The sequence below is a fragment of the Dipodomys spectabilis genome, unplaced genomic scaffold, assembly GCF_019054845.1.
Source record: "Dipodomys spectabilis isolate Male_0828 unplaced genomic scaffold, ASM1905484v1 ptg000004l, whole genome shotgun sequence".
Classification (NCBI taxonomy): Eukaryota; Metazoa; Chordata; class Mammalia; order Rodentia; family Heteromyidae; genus Dipodomys; species Dipodomys spectabilis.
Genome location: NW_024870681.1, coordinates 3421699 through 3437610, shown reverse-complemented (window position 1 = coordinate 3437610; position 15912 = coordinate 3421699). Strand labels below are relative to the sequence as shown.

The following is a 15912-nucleotide window of genomic DNA, read 5'->3' as shown; positions in this document are numbered from 1 at the left end:
GGAGTATAACTAGCTACCAGTACAAGATCCTGAGTTCAAATCCCAGTACCACCAAAATGAAAAGAGAGTAAAGGAATTAATGTTCTCTAAAAGTATTATCCAGTATTAACTAACTAGTAACTAACATAAGAACTAATATAGGAAAATAAGTGCAATAAACTTGGCTACTGGATAACTGAGAAACTCACTTTAACTATATTTAATTTCAATTAATTAAAATCAGTCTACGACAACTATATATTTAGTATACTATGAGTGATTTACAAAAGACTATTTCAGTGAAATGGCATATCTATTAATGGACAAAAATTAACTTTACAGACTGACCTGGCCATCTTCCATTTTGGCTTTTGGATAGTTAAGAATTAGTTTTGTAGCTTGTTCCCATTTTGCATGTGTATCTTCCCAAGCCTAAAATGTGAAGGCAATTGTCACTTGAAAACAAATATAAGCCAAAAGCTAAAAACCAATCAGCAATTTGCTAGATTTCAGGTTTAGTATCCCACATCTCATTGGCACATATTTCAGATTTACTTCAAATGCTATTCCTGATCACACAGCTAAGAGAGGCTTCTAAAACTGAGAATGGAATCCAGAATGAACACTGAGGACCTACCTCAGTGTTTCCTGCCGTGGGATGCTCAATGCGCCTTAGCAGTGCCATCACTCTTTTCTGAAGTGCTGCTCTTCCTAAGCAAAAACAAGGACAAATCAAATTAGAGCATTAAGAGCTCTGCTTCTCAAAGGAGAACCTGACAAGTGTCACCCCAAAGGCACAATAAAAAGAATGAAATGAATGCTTCAGATAATAAAACTGAACACTTCTCTTCACTAACCTCATAGCACAGATACTTACCTTAAACTAGACAGTGTCCATAGTATTCTCCCACCTATGATTTACTCAAGATATATACTAATGTGTATAAAATTCAGGAACAGTAATTTAGATCATCTGAAAGTAATCAACACTGCCAATAATTTATAAAATATATGGCACATTAAAAAATCCGGGCAACTAATAATTTTACTTCAAATGCTATTGATTTTCATCCTCCTTTGTTCAGTAAAGGATTAAGTAAATCATTTTCACTATCTCTGTAAATTTACAAAATGTATTTACAAATACACTCATATTTTTAAAACAGATGTCATGTAACTCAAATCAGGCTGAATTTGTTTTTAAAAATCATATACAATGCCGGGCTCCAGTGGTTCATGCCTGTAATCCTAGCTACTCAGGAGGCTGAGATCTGAGGACTGTGGTTCAAAGTCAGCCCAAGCAGGAAAGTCCGTGAGACTCTTATCTCTAATAAACCACTAGAAAACCAGAAGTGGCGCTGTGGCTCAAGCGGTAGAACGCTCTCCTTGAGCTGAAGAGCCCAGGGACAGCACCCAAGCCCAGAGTTCAAGCACCCCCCATCAAAAAAAATCATATACATTGGGTTGGGAATGTGGCTTCGTGGTAGAGTGCTTGCCTAGGCATGCATGCAGCCCTGGGTTTGATTCCTAGTACCACATAGGAACAAAAAAGGCTGGAAGTGGTGCTGTGGCTCAAATGGTAGAGCACTAGATTTGAGCAAAAGAAGCTCAGGGACAGTGCCCAGGCCCTGAGTTCAGGTCCCAGGACTGGCCCCCACCCCCCAAAATACACATTTACCTGTTGACATCATGTTGCTGACAGAGGCAAATTCCATGAATGTGTTATAGTTGGGCAAAAAATTGTGCACTGACACTTCATCCACCCCACATCGAATATCTGCTTCCTCACAGAGGTGGCGGAAACAGGACATGGCAACCAGAACAGCTTCAGTGTCAGGGCTCCACAGAAACATGTACAGGGCTACTTCTAGCTTGGTCTGGGCTTGTCGGCATATTGGTGGGGTCCCACTGCACCCTGCTGTACTATCCTGGGAGTCAGAAGTGAGAGGAAACTTAAGTGATTTCATTTACAAAAGGTAACAATACAGTAAACAATGCACCATACACACCAGCAGACAAAACTCGTAAGAACTTTCCCCTTTAATTTTAAGATTTTTTTTCCAATCATATTTTAGTCAGGCACTGATGATTCACATCTGTAATCCTAGCTATTCAGGAGGCTGAGATCTGAGGATCAAGACTCAAAGCCAGGCAGGAAAGTTTTTTGTATCTTATTTTCAATTAACTGCAAAAGCCAAAGTAGCACTGAGCTCAAGTTTTAGAATTCAAGCCTTACGATAAAAAGCTCAGGGACAGAAATTACCCAGACTGCACACACACACACACACACACACACACAGAGAGAGAAAGAGAGAGAGAGAGAGCCAGAAGCTCCTTTTGCAATCTGCAGAAGGTACTGCACTCAGAACCATGTATTGATGATAAAAAGCTTCTGCTAAGCCAGGCACCTGTGGCTCATGCCTGTAATCCTACCTACTCAGAAGGCTGAGATCTGAGATCACGGTTCAAAGCCAGCCCAGGCAGGAAAGTCCGTGAGACTCTTATCTCCAATAAAACCAGAAGTGGCACTGTGACTCAAGTAGTAGAGCACTAGCCTTGAGCTGAAGAGCTGAGAGACAGTGCCCAGGCTCCATGACAGACCCTCCCCCCCCCCCCCCCAAAAAAAACACATTTATTCTAGCCTTGTGCTAATGGCTCCTAGCTACTCAAGAGGCTGAGATCTGAGGATTATGGTTCAAAGCCAGTGGGGGCAGGAATCTCCATGAGTCTCTTATCACCAATAACTACCACAAAAGCGGGAAGTAGAATTGTGGCTCAAGTGGTAGAGTGCTAGCTTTGAGCACAAAAGCTCAGGGACAGCAATCAGTATATCCTGAGTTCAAGCCCCAGGACTGGCACCAAAAAAAAAAAAAAAAAAAATTATCTATTTGAGATTATTTAAGCCAATATAACATACTCCTACTGTTCACTGAATTTTAAGTCAAATAGGAAATATCCTATTCTAGATATTAGAAAGGCAAATTACATCTAGCACAAGCATAAATCTATTACAGCAAAAAATGTACTACATTTCTCAAGTCAATTAGAAATATCAAAGGAAGATGTAACAGATGTATTTGCTAGAAGGAAGAAATAAAATAAATACATTGCAGCACTAGGTGAAAGAGTACAAATAAAAACTAAATATTACATTAGAAGATACATTATATGCTGAATTATACATTCCCCAAACACGAAATGTAGAAACTCATTTACAAACAAATGCAAATTTTTTTAAGTGAAGCAGATAATATTACTATTCAGCCTGGGTTTTCTACCTTGAAAAGAAGATCACTTTGGGCTGGGAAGGTGGCTCAGTGGTAGAGTGCTTTTCTTACATGCATGAGGCCCTGGGTTCGATTCCTCAGCACCACATAAGCAGAAAAAAACGCAAGTGGCGCTGTGGCTCAAGTGGTAGAGTGCTAGCCTTGAGCTGAAGAGCTGAGGGACAGCACCCAGGCCCACAACTGACCCCTCCCCACCCCCAAAAAAAGAAGAAGACCACTTTAAAAAGTAAGGATAGAAAAAAATTTATGTCTGGAAAACAACCTCTTCTATTGTAATCTGATACTTCTACTCATACATGATTTAAATTTAAAAGAAATTATATACAGAAATAAAAATTGGGGGGCTGGGAAGGTGGCTCAGTGGTAAAGCGCTTGCCTTGCATGCCAGAGGCCCTGGGTTCGATTCCTCAGCACCACATAAGCAAAACAAAAAAAGCCGGAAGTGGCACTGTGGCTCAAATGGTAGAGCGCTAGCCTTGAGCTGAAGAGCTGAGGGACAGCGCCCAGGCCAAGAGTTCAGGCTCCACAACCGGACCCAAAAAAAAAAAAAAAGAAATAAAAATTGGGGGCCACACATCCAACACATTCAGTAAAAATAAGTCTTTTTTGTGTGTGCACTAGTCTTGGGGCTTAAACTTAGGGCCTGCACATTGTCTCTGAGCTTTTTAGCTCAAGGCTAGCACTCTACCACTTGAGCCACAGCTCCACTTCTAACTTTTTTGGTGCCTAACTGGAGACAGTCTCATAGGCTTCAAACCTCCATCCTTAGATTTCAGCCTCCTGAATTACTAGGAGTACAAACATAAGCCATTGGTGCCAAAATATTTTGTTTTAATCTCAGTAAAAATAAACTGTTGTTAGTTGATAAGCTTTCAACTTCTGGGTATAAATGGTCTTTCTTATGAGGTCTTATAAAAATTATAGTTACCAGTTACAGTGTCAAATAATCATGTGCTATTTTCATCCGATCTAATTTAGTCCTTACAAAACTCTGGGGTAAGAATTATCAATATCCTCATTCTCTCTGTCTCTCTCTGTCTCTCTCTGTCTCCCTCTGTCTCTCTCTCTCTCTCTCTGTCTCTCTCTAATGATTGATTGACCCAACAAGGTCTCAGTATGTAGCTCACATTGGCCTTAAAGTTCCAATCGTCTTGCCTCAACCTCCCTCAGTTCTAGGTTCTGGGATTACAGGCATGCTTCACCTCACCCAGCTACTTTATTTTATTTTACTTATTTTATTTAGGCTCCTGCTTGGCTTTTTGGTGGTAATTTAGAGATAAGAATCTCTCAGCTTTGTCTGCCTGGGCCGGCTCCAAACTGAGATTCTCAGATCTCAGCCTCCTGAGTAGCTTGGACTCTAAGTGAACCAGTGCTCAGAAATTGAGCTGGATACCAGTAGCTCACACCTTTAATTCTACTCAGAAAGCTGAGATCTGGGGGACTGCAGGTTCAAAGACAACCAGGGCAGAAAAGACTAAACTAGTGAAAAGCTGAGCTGAAGGCTATGTTCAAGTGATAATGTACCAACCATGAGCAAGCAAAATGAGTAACTCTCCAAGTCCGTAAATTCAACAAAAAAAGAAATCTAAGAAACTAGCATGAAGCTAAGAAGCTGCCCAAGGTAGCATAAAGGACACCAATGTAATTAAAATCTAACAAGTCTTTAACTACTATGGTATATTAATTAGTTGATATTTACCAAGTCCACTGAGACAGACAGACAGACAGACAAGACAGACAGACAGATGATGATACAGGAAAAACAAAAAACTGGCTTCTTACCACAGAAGAATTTCCTTTTCCCTTCCGCAAAGATGCTCCAGGAGTATAGGTACGCAGTAATTCTTCATGATCCATGGACATCTGAGTGGTATTTCCACCAGGAGGACCATCACATCCTACTCCATAAAGGAAAAGAAAGTGACAGGAACTTCTATCTGCCTGCTAGAAAAAGAAAAGAATAAATTCTACTGAAGCAGTGATAATAAAGGGAGGAGGGATAAGTACTTTATCTGAGTTGTCTTTATATTTAAAACTACCACCCAATCAAAAGCAGAAATTAAAAAAAAAAAAAAAAAGGGAGAAAAAAGAGCAGAATAGCAAAAAAAAATTCTTGTTCGCATTTCTTGGAGTTCATTTCGATAAACATATTTTATGTGATCATATGCAAGTAGCTATTGGAGTCTTTGTGAATATCTCCTTGGAGTATTTTCCTTTGGTCTCACTGTGTAAATGTTTATAGAGTCCTGTTTAACTTATCTTGTCTGTTTTTGATTTCTATACCTTTTGTCTTGTATGTAAGTTTAAGGGAAAGCACAGAAATGGTGGGACAAAGGGTGAACAAATGCAGCAGTGATTCTATACATTGTTGAAATGAACTATATAAATTTGTTGGGGAGGGGTTGAGAAGGGAAAAACCAGGAGAAAATGAAAAGATGACATCATTAAAAAAAAATGTTCTCGTTACCTGACTTATGTAACTGTAACTCCTCTCTATATCATCTTTACAATAAAAATTAATTAATTAATAGGGGAAGAAAGAACTACTGACAACCTCTCCTATCAATCTCTATTCCAAACCTAAGAAACTTTCAGAAAAAACTCATGAAGCACTAAGACACTGTTTGCTCAGTGTTTCTCAAACTTGTCTGTTTCCTACTCTCCATATCAGCAAAAACAATTCTAGAAATGAAAATAAAGTCTGATATGGACCCAAGTAAAATATGAATACTATAAATATACTGTATGAAAACTATAATGTATTCTCAGCCAATGACAAGTGATCAAGATTTTTTTACCTGAAAGATTTTATCCTGTCCTGTCAGGATATCTGCAAGTTGAGTCTTTTGAGATAAATTTACATGCCAACTATGTCTCAGGAGAGACTGGATTAGGTTCTTAGATAAGAGCACAAAATTCTGCAGTCTAATCTCTTTCCTATCTTTGGGATAAACTCAGTCTCCTCTAAACACAGGTATGAATGAACTCCATCCACAATAACTTTTTTGAACAGAAGAGTTAACAAAATGCATAGTACTGAAAAGCCAATAAATTTGATACACTTAAGATTTCTCACAGCTGTGACTCTATATCTAAGTAAAAGCTCATATCAAGTATCCTAGTATACATCTTAACAGAAAATTTTAAAAACTGGTTACAGAAACTGTATGTTAAAAGAAATGCAAGGCTCTTCTATTCCCTACACCTTCACCATGTTTCAATAGTTCAGGATGAAGAATTTCATTTCAACTAAAATAACATGATTTTTGCTCTTTTCAAAAGATAAGCCTTTTATGGAAGGAATATAAACAGACTTAGATCAAAAACCTTTTCTTTGAGCCATGCCCTGGTTGCTCTTGCCTATAATCCTAACTATTCAAGAGGTTGAGATCTGAGGATCAAGGTTCAAAGCCAGCCTGAGCAGGAAAGAAAGTCCATGAGACTCTCATCTCCAACTGACTACCAAAAACCAAAAGTGGAGCTGTGGCTCAAAGTGTTACAGCACTAGACTTGAACAAAAGAGCTCAGGGACAGTATCCAGGCCTCGAGTTCAAACCCCATGACCAACCAAAAAAGAAAACAAACAAACCAAAAAAAACCAATTCTTCCTTTTAGCTTTTGATACATATTTCCAAGATGCGGCTAGCTATAACAGTCAAGGGTTATGTATAGATGAAATAATGACAAAATGTGCTTCTCAGCCTACTGTGGTTATAACAGGCTCCATCCTTCCTAGATCTTCAGAGAGTCCTGCTTACGCCAATCAGAATTCATCATTATCAGTTTTAAGGCCAAAGCCTTAAATGTTTCAATGTCATTTATTTTCATTAAGACAGTATAGGGGGAGTTGAATTACAACCTAATTTGACTTATAAACATTTTCTTTCTATTTAAAATTTTTCATTCTGCCTACGTTATTTTAGTTTCTTCAATGTAAAGGTGATGTACAGAGGGATTACATAAGTCAGACAAATAGTACATTTCTTTTTGAACAATATCACCCATTCCCTTACTCTCTCCCAGTTTTTCCCTCCAATCCTCATCCATGTATCATTGCTGCATTTGATCACCCTTACCCCACCATTTATTTCTGTGACCCTCTTACCTTCCCCCAAAGACAGATAAAATGAACAAACAAGACAAAAGGAAAAGAAAACAAAAACAGCAAAGAGGAAAAAAAAAACCCTCATTTCCATTCCATTTTCTGTAGTTCATTTCAATAAATATTTTATGTGATCAGATGCATATAGCTATTGAGCCTTTGTGATCCTCTCCTAAGAATATCCCTCCTTTGGTCTTACTCTGTGTGAATGCCTAAAGACCTGTATAATTTATCATGCCCCAATGTATTTTCCCGCCTGTGGTATATGTACACAATGAATTTCTACTCATCCATCAGAAAGAATGATATCGTACCATTTATAAGGGAAATGGAAGCACTTGGAAAAAAATGAAATTAAGCAAAGTAAGCCAGACCCAAAGAAACATAAGTTGAATGATTTCTCTCATTTGTGGTAACTAGAATGTACCTATAAATCTACAAGTAAACACAATGGATGATAAAATAAAAGCATACCTTGTTTTTAAGAAGAAATTTATTCCTGCAGATCAAAATTTCCCGTAACCACTTGAGAATTTCTGTACTACTAAGCATTTGATGGCTAGTTAATTTCTTGCAGATGTAAAATAGCATTTGTGAACTGCAATAGCAAAGCTCATTGTTACCAGAATTATCAATAAATAACCTAATATATAATCATATATAAGAATGGTATGCTTAAGTTTCCATTGTAGGGTTTGCTTTAGAGAAATAGTTATCAGAACTATAATCAAAGGAAATACATGTACAGGCTGTATTTAAAAGTACTTATAAACCCCCTATTCTCCAAATTTTTTTTTTCTTTTGGTTGGTCGTGGTTCTTGAACTCTGGGCCTGGGTGCTATCCCACAGCTCTTCAGCTCAAAGCTAGCCCTCTACCACTTGAGCCACTACGCCACTTCCTGTTTTCTGGTGGTTAATTGGAGATAAGAGTCTCACAGGGCCTGGCGCAGGTGGCTCACACACAGCCTCCTAGCTACTCAGGAGGCTGAGATCTGAGGACCATGGTTCAAAGCCAGCTGGGGCAGGAAAGTCCGTGAGACTCCTATCTCCAATAAACCACTAGAAAACCAGAAGTGGTGCTGTGGCTCAAGCAGTAGAGTGCTCACCTTGAGCTGAAGAGCACAGGGACAGTGCCCAAGCCCAGAGTTCACAGGGCCTGGCACAGGTGGCTCACACACAGCCTCCTAGCTACTCAGGAGGCTGAGATCTGAGGACCATGGTTCAAAGCCAGCTCGGGCAGGAAAGTCCGTGAGACTCCTATCTCCAATAAACCACTAGAAAACCAGAAATGGTGCTGTGGCTCAAGCAGTAGAGCGCTCACCTTGAGCTGAAGAGCACAGGGACAGTGCCCAAGCCCAGAGTTCAAGCCCCACGACCGACCAAAAAAAAAAAGTTATAAAATGTTAATATGATAGTCATATAACTATAAAAATCTATTTAAAATATAACTATAAGCCAGGCACTAGTGCTCATGCCTATAATCCTGGCTACTCAGAAAGCTGAGATCTGAGAATCACAGTTCAAAGTCAGCCAGTCTGTAAAACTCTAATCTCCAATAAACTAGCAAAAAAAGCCAAAGTGACAAAGTATTAACCTTGAGCAAAAGATAGTACCCAGGCCCAGATTTCAAGCTTCAAGTTTGGCACTATGTGTGTATACATATGTATATATGTGTATCTGTTTATATATACATACATGTGTGTTTATATATACATATATATATACATATATACATATATATGTCTTTTATGTGTGTGTGTGTGTGTGTATACACACACACACACACACATATAAAACTGTCACTGCATAGAAACAAGAAATACAAGATAATATACCAAACAATAGTACTTATGCCTGGGTGATAAAATTTAGCACTTCAAAATTTTATTTTCTACATTGCTGTAATGATTTTACAGTTAAAAATAATAATCCCAAATGAAATAAAATACAAAATTATAAAAACTCTACAGTTATACTACAGTTTTATGATAATAAATACTATAAATTTAATATTTAAAGATTAAGAATTGAGTTTTAAAATTAAAAGAACATATACCTAATCTCCCAAAATGTTTCTACAGGTGCATCAGGATTCCACAAATCAATGCTGTCTAACTGATGAAGAACCAGCAAAGCCTGAATTGTGAAAAGAGAAAAAGAACTTGAAGTTTTTTTGGGGAAAAAAAAAACATGCATTTATTTTCCAAATGTTAACACATTTATTCAGATGATTGGAGCCTTGATATACAGTAAAAACAAAACTTTTGAGAATAACCCTGAAATACAAATCTCTAGGGACTAACATACATAGCATGTTATCACTTTGCTCCTATCATTTTTTCTGTAGATGTACATGTAAAGTTAAATGAATTCAGAGAACTATCCTTTTTTTTTTGGCCAATCCTGGGGCTTGAACTCAGAGCCTGAGCACTGCTGGAGGTTCTTTTGCTCTAGGATAGCACTTTACTACTTGAGCCACAGTGCCACATCCAGCTTTTTCTGTTTATGTAGTATCGAAGAAACAAACCCAGGGCTTCATGCATGCTACGCAAGCACTCTACCAGTAAGCCACATTCTCAGCCCCATAAGAACTGTCTTAACAAAGTAGTTTCATTCCCAAATAAGAAGGGAGGTCTCCCCAAAATTAGCACACCCCACAAAAGAAATGACTGGAAATAAACTGTCTTGGCACAATATTTTGTGACAAAAAATAGTTTTTGAAATTGAAAATGGCAAGCAAATCAAACTGTGCATCTCAAGTACAACAGCAGTAACTCACTTTATAGATATAGATAACTATTTATGTAAATTATTACTATATAAAATTTAAACCATTAACCAGACACCAGTAGCTCACATCTATAATCCTATCTACAAAGGAGGCTGAGATCTGAAGATTGTAGTTCAAAGCCAGGCAGGCAGGAAAGTCCATGAGACTCTTACCTCCAATTAGCCACTGAAAAAGTCAGAAGTGGAGCTGTGACTCAAGTGGTAGAGCACTAGCCTTGAGCAAAAAGGCTCAGGGTCAGCGGCCAGTCCCTGCATTCAAACCCAAGACCAGTACCAAAAAACAAAACAAAAACAAAAAAACAACAAAAACTCCATGAACTGCAAATAGCTATGCAATTGCATAACCTGACTCATATTAGGAAAAGCATCCAACTTGGACACTTTGTAACTTTAAAAGTTATAAATTATATAAAGATCAGATTTATATCATTTCAAGGTAATTACAGTTAGGATGGTAATTATTTAAGATATGCATTACTTTTATATCTATTATGCAAAAACTTGGTACAATGTTGTGGCACCTAAGTATTTTTATGTGACACATTTCTCTATATATTTTTTAATATAAAAGAAAATGTGATAGCCTTTTCCTTCTCATGTCCTTCTCTTTTTAAATTATCTACATATAGTCAAATGTTGCAAGGCAAGGAAACATTCTGAGCAATGTGTAGCACATTTGGTGATTATATTGTTGTGACCACATCACAGAATATACAACATAAACCCAGAGTGCTCTGATGTCACTAGGTGATACAATCTTATGGGCTAACCGTTATACTGTCATCCCTTGTTAACCAAAATACTGTTCTACAATGACTACATATGTTAAGAAAGCCATAAACATAATATACTCAGCTGGGTACTGGGTGGCTCATGCTTATAATCCAAGCTACTCAAGAAGCTGAGATCTGAAGATCACAATTCAAAGCCAGCCTGTACAAATTATCTCCAATAAACTACTTAGAAAAAGCCGGAATTGGCGCTGTGGGGATCAAATGATAAAGTGCTGGCCTTGAGCAAAAGAAACTCAGGGATAGCACCCAGACCCTGAGTTCAAGCCCCAGGACCAGCACCCAAAAAAGAAAAAAAATACTATACTCTTTTGATATCACATAAATATTTTCTCCTATTGCTGAACAGTTGATCCACATAAGTACTTTTAGGTTTTGGAGGTAAGGTCTCACTATAAAGCCAATGCTGGTCTAGCACTAGATAGGCCAGACTAGCCTTGAACCCTTTGGATCCTCCTACGTGTTGGGATTACAGGTGTTTGACACCATGCATGATTTTAATGGGTGTGTAATAGCCCACTAAGTTGAAATACAACTCTGTCATGTCTTTTTTACTAGTGAATGAAGTTTTCCTATCAGTCTATTATAAAATGCAGTCTGGGGGCTGGGAAGGTGGCTCAATGGTAGAGTGCTCGCCTTGCATGCATGATTCCTCAGCACCACATAAACAAAAAAAGGCCTGAAGTGGTGCTATGGCTGGTGCCCAGGCCCAGAGTTGAGACCCCATGACTGACTCAAAAAACAAAAACAAAAAAAAGAGAGAGAGAAGAAGCGGTCTGTTTTGCTTGCCCTTCTCCCAACTTTAAATGATTTTTCTTCCCCCCCCCCCCAAAAAATGTGACAAGTGAGCATTTTACATTATGTAGCTTAAGCATTTCAATTGTGTCCACAAGGCAAAAAATAACACAATTAGTCAGGCACCAGTAGCTCACGCCTGTAATCCTAACTACTCAGAAGGCTGAGATCTAAGGATCACAGTTCAAAGCCAGCCCAGACAGCAAAGTCCATGAGACTCTTATCTCCAATAAAACACTAGAAAACCAGAAGTGGTGCTGTGGCTCAAGCGGTAAAGCGCTCACCTTGAGCTGAAGATCAGAAGGACAACACCCAAGCCCAGAGTTCAAGCCCCATGAACAACCAAAAAAAAAAAAAAAAAAAAAAAATATATATATATATATATATATATATATCACAAGAATAGTTATTTGAACAATACAACTAAAATATCAGAGTAGCTACCATCAAGCATTGGCAAATGGCCTTGCAAAAACAAATGCAAGTAATGCACCAATTTATAGAACCAATGGCATTGTATACAAATATAGGTAGTAACTATACAATAAATGCTAAAGTGTGTGTGTGTGTGTGTGCGCGCGCGCGCGCACGAGCTGGTACTAAGGCTTGAACTCAGGGCCTGGGTGTTGTCTCAGCTTTTTTGTTCAAGGCTGGCACTCTATCACTTGATTTTTTTTTTTTTTTTGGGGGGGGGGGGGGAGTCCGGTTGTGGGGCCTGAACTCTGGGCCTGGGCGCTGTCCCTCAGCTCTTCAGCTCAAGGCTAGCGCTCTACCACTTGAGCCACAGCGCCACTTCCGGCTTTTTTCATTTTGCTTTATGTGGTGCTGAGAAATCAAACCCAGGGCCTCATGCATGCAAGGCCAGCGCTCTACCACTGAGCCACCTTCCCAGCCCCAGCACTCTATCACTTGAGCCACAACTCCACATTTAGCTTTTTGCTGATTAACGGGAGATAAGAGTCTCAAAAGCTTTCCTGCTTAGGCTGGCTTCAAATCACAGATCTCAGATCTCAGCTCTCAGCCTCCAGAGTAGCTAGGATTACAGGCATGAGTCACTGATGCCCAGTTAACTGAAATATTTTTGCAAATATTTCAAACACATATCCTTAACTGTACAGTTCATACATAGCAAGTCTTAAGATTTTACATTAATGAATTTCCATTAGTCTATGGACTCCATTATCAACCAAATTAATGTTAACAATATCCATAAGCTTTTGTTGCTTCACCTCCCTGTCAACTCTTTACAAGAGGAGCTACTGTTCTGCCCTCTATCACCACAGATTATTTTGCCTATTAGTAAATCTTATATAAAGGAAACCATAAAACATGGTGTGTGTGTGTGAAACCATAAAACGTGTGTGTGTGTGTGTGTGTGTGTGTGTGTGTGTGTCAAGTTTCACTCAACATTATGTAAGATTTTATACATGTTTTGGATTTACCAGTAACTCACTCTTTTTTTTTCTATAGTAACTCACTCTTCATTGTTGCAGAGTACTCAACTGAATTACTACAACCAAAATTATCTTATCTCCATTTGTTCAATCTATCAGATTTTGAAAAAGATATATTCAAGGAGGTATACTCTACTCAAGGAGAGAAGGAGAAAAGTTGGAAGAGAGAAAGGGAAGAAACAGTTGAACCTTCTCCTTTAAGAATCTAAAATTAATTTCCCCTTACCTCCATTGCTTCCTGAGCAACCTCTGGCATGTGTGATTGAGGGACCAGCTGTACAAGCCCTGTAATTAGTTCTGCTGTACTGCCTTGAGTTTCAGGACCCTGTTTTCTTGGATTCTACAAAAGAAAAACCAAACCTCAATTTAAAATAAAAAAAAATCAACTTACAGAATTATGAAGGAAGAAAAATAGAGACCAATTCCTAACCACTACTAAATTTCTTTTAGGGGTGATGAAAATATTTTAAAATTAGTTGCAATAGTTCCAATTTGTAAATATACTAGAAGCCACTGGATTGTATTTCTTAAAAGGATGATTTTAATCAGATATGGTGGCTCACACCTGTAATTCCAAAGACTCCAGAGGCAGAAATAGGATTGTGATTTGGCCCAACCCTGGCTAAAAGTCCATGAGACTTTATTTTTAAAAAATAAGTAAGGGCTGGGAAGGTGGCTCAGTGGTAGAGCGCTTGCCTTGCATGCATGAAGCCCTGGGTTCCATTCCTCAGCACCACATAAGCAAAAAGAAAAAAGCCGGAAGTGGCGCTGTGGCTCAAGTGGTAGAGTGCTAGCCTTGAGCTGAAGCGCTGAGGGACAGTGTCCAGGCCCAGAGTTCAGGCCCCACGACCGGACCCAAAATAAATAAATAAGATGCAGGGTGCCAGTGGCTCACACCCATAATCCTAGCTACTCAGGAGGCTGAGATCTGAGAATGGAGGTTCAAAGCCAGCCCAGGCAGTAAAGTCCATGAGACTCTCATCTCCAACTAGCCACGAGAAAACCAGAAATGACGCTGTGACTCAAGTAGTAGAGTGCTCGCCTTGAGCTGAAGAGCCCAAGGACAGCACCCAAGCCCAGAGTTCAAGCCCAATGACATAAATAAATAAATAAATAAGATGGAGGCTGGTGCCAGGTGATCCATATCTCTAATCCTAGCTACTCAGAAGTCTGAGGTCTTAAGATTACAGTTTGAAGCCAGCCCAGGCAGAAAAGTCTGTGACACTGCTATTTCCAATTAACCATCAAAAATATGGAAATGGAGGCCTGGCTCAAGGGGTAGAGTGCTAGCCTTGAGTGAAAAAGCTAAGAGACAGGCCCTGAGTTCAAGCCTCAGTACTAGAATGAAATAAAACAAAAAAAAATTCAATTATTTTTGGGGGGTCCGGTCATGGGGCCTGAACTCTGGGCCTGGGCGCTGTCCCTCAGCTCTTCAGCTCAAGACTAGCTCTCTACCACTTGAGCCACAGCGCCACTTCTGGCTTTTTTTTCTGCTTATGTGGTGCTGAGGAATTGAACCCAGGGCCTTATGCATGCAAGGCAAGCATTCTACCACTGAGCCACCTTCCCAGCCCTCAAATATTTTTTGTTAGAGCCTCTTAATTCATATCTTTATTTGCTCTTTAAGCAATGTTCAGGAAGTCTGCTAATTAAAACAAAACAAAAATAGATTCAACCCTTGAATTAAGAAATTATATCAAAGGCTAGGTATACCAGTTAGTGCTGAGTGCAAGCCTAGCATGCAAAATGCCCTGAGTTTGATCTCCAGTGCTATTAAAAAAAAAATCAATAACATAAGGAGTCTATTGTTTGTTTGTCTGTTTTGTAGCCCTGGGTGACAGTGAACTTGTTTTTTGGGTTTTTTTGGGTCCAGTCGTGGGCTTGAACTCTGAGCCTGGGCGCTGCCCCTCAGCTCTTCAGCTCAAGGCTAGCACTCTACCACTTGAGTGACAGCACCACTTTCGGCTTTTTTTTTTTTTGCTTATGGGTGTCGAGGAATCGAACCCAGGGCCTCAAGCATGCAAGGCAAGCATTTTACCACTGAGCCACCTTCCCAGCCCCGTGACAGTGAACTTGATATCTTCTTGCCTAAGTCTTTTGAGTCTGGGTACAGGCATGCACCACTATACCAATTCAGTAACTTTTATGAGTAACATTCTACTGGCTAAACAAGAAAATTCTAGTTTGGGCCTTAGAAGTTTTGACTATTATACATGATTGTTATCAAAGAAGCAGAATATACTTGTTGGATGAGAATTGCATAATTATCCTATACAGCTCTTTGCCCAGTATAAAACAGAAAAAAAGAACATATAGTAAGTTTTACCTGTATATTATTTTGTTAGCTACAGATAGCTCTCCAGTGTAACTAATATAAGCCTTCATCCAGTATACCTATAATTCAAAATTATTAGCCTATATTCTAACATGTAATATTCATTCGTTCAGAACCCAATAGAATTTGCCAAACACCAAATATCTAAGCAATCAAAAATGATGACTTCTACCCTCCAGAAGTATGTGGTCCTACAAGGAAAACAAATATCAATAAAATAAAGCATAAAACTGCAAATAAACTAAGCTGTTCCTATGAAAGCCTTTATGAGGAAAACGTGGCCCAATCTGGGAAGTTTCCTTAGGGTAGAGGTAACAGCTCAGACTCAGCAGGAATTACTCTGTGGAGAGGGAGCAGATTCTAGCCAAGTACCAAGGAA

The 15912-nt window shown here is 39.0% G+C and overlaps 1 protein-coding gene across 6 annotated transcripts in view; it reads right to left on the bottom strand.

The window, feature by feature from the left end:
- Nf1 (neurofibromin 1) overlaps positions 1 to 15912 on the bottom strand; it is a 243895-nt gene that overhangs the window by 135139 nt on the left and 92844 nt on the right. For 5 of the 6 annotated variants that reach the window (XM_042691650.1, XM_042691659.1, XM_042691675.1 and 2 more), the window contains exons 14-20: positions 13425 to 13538; positions 9425 to 9504; positions 7843 to 7966; positions 5049 to 5210; positions 1658 to 1907; positions 617 to 690; positions 328 to 411 (exon numbers count right to left, since the gene is read on the bottom strand). In XM_042691650.1, the coding sequence (XP_042547584.1) occupies positions 328 to 411; positions 617 to 690; positions 1658 to 1907; positions 5049 to 5210; positions 7843 to 7966; positions 9425 to 9504; positions 13425 to 13538 (888 nt within the window). The remainder of the gene's footprint in view (positions 1 to 327; positions 412 to 616; positions 691 to 1657; positions 1908 to 5048; positions 5211 to 7842; positions 7967 to 9424; positions 9505 to 13424; positions 13539 to 15912) is intronic. The other variant, XM_042691667.1, reaches the window with a different exon arrangement.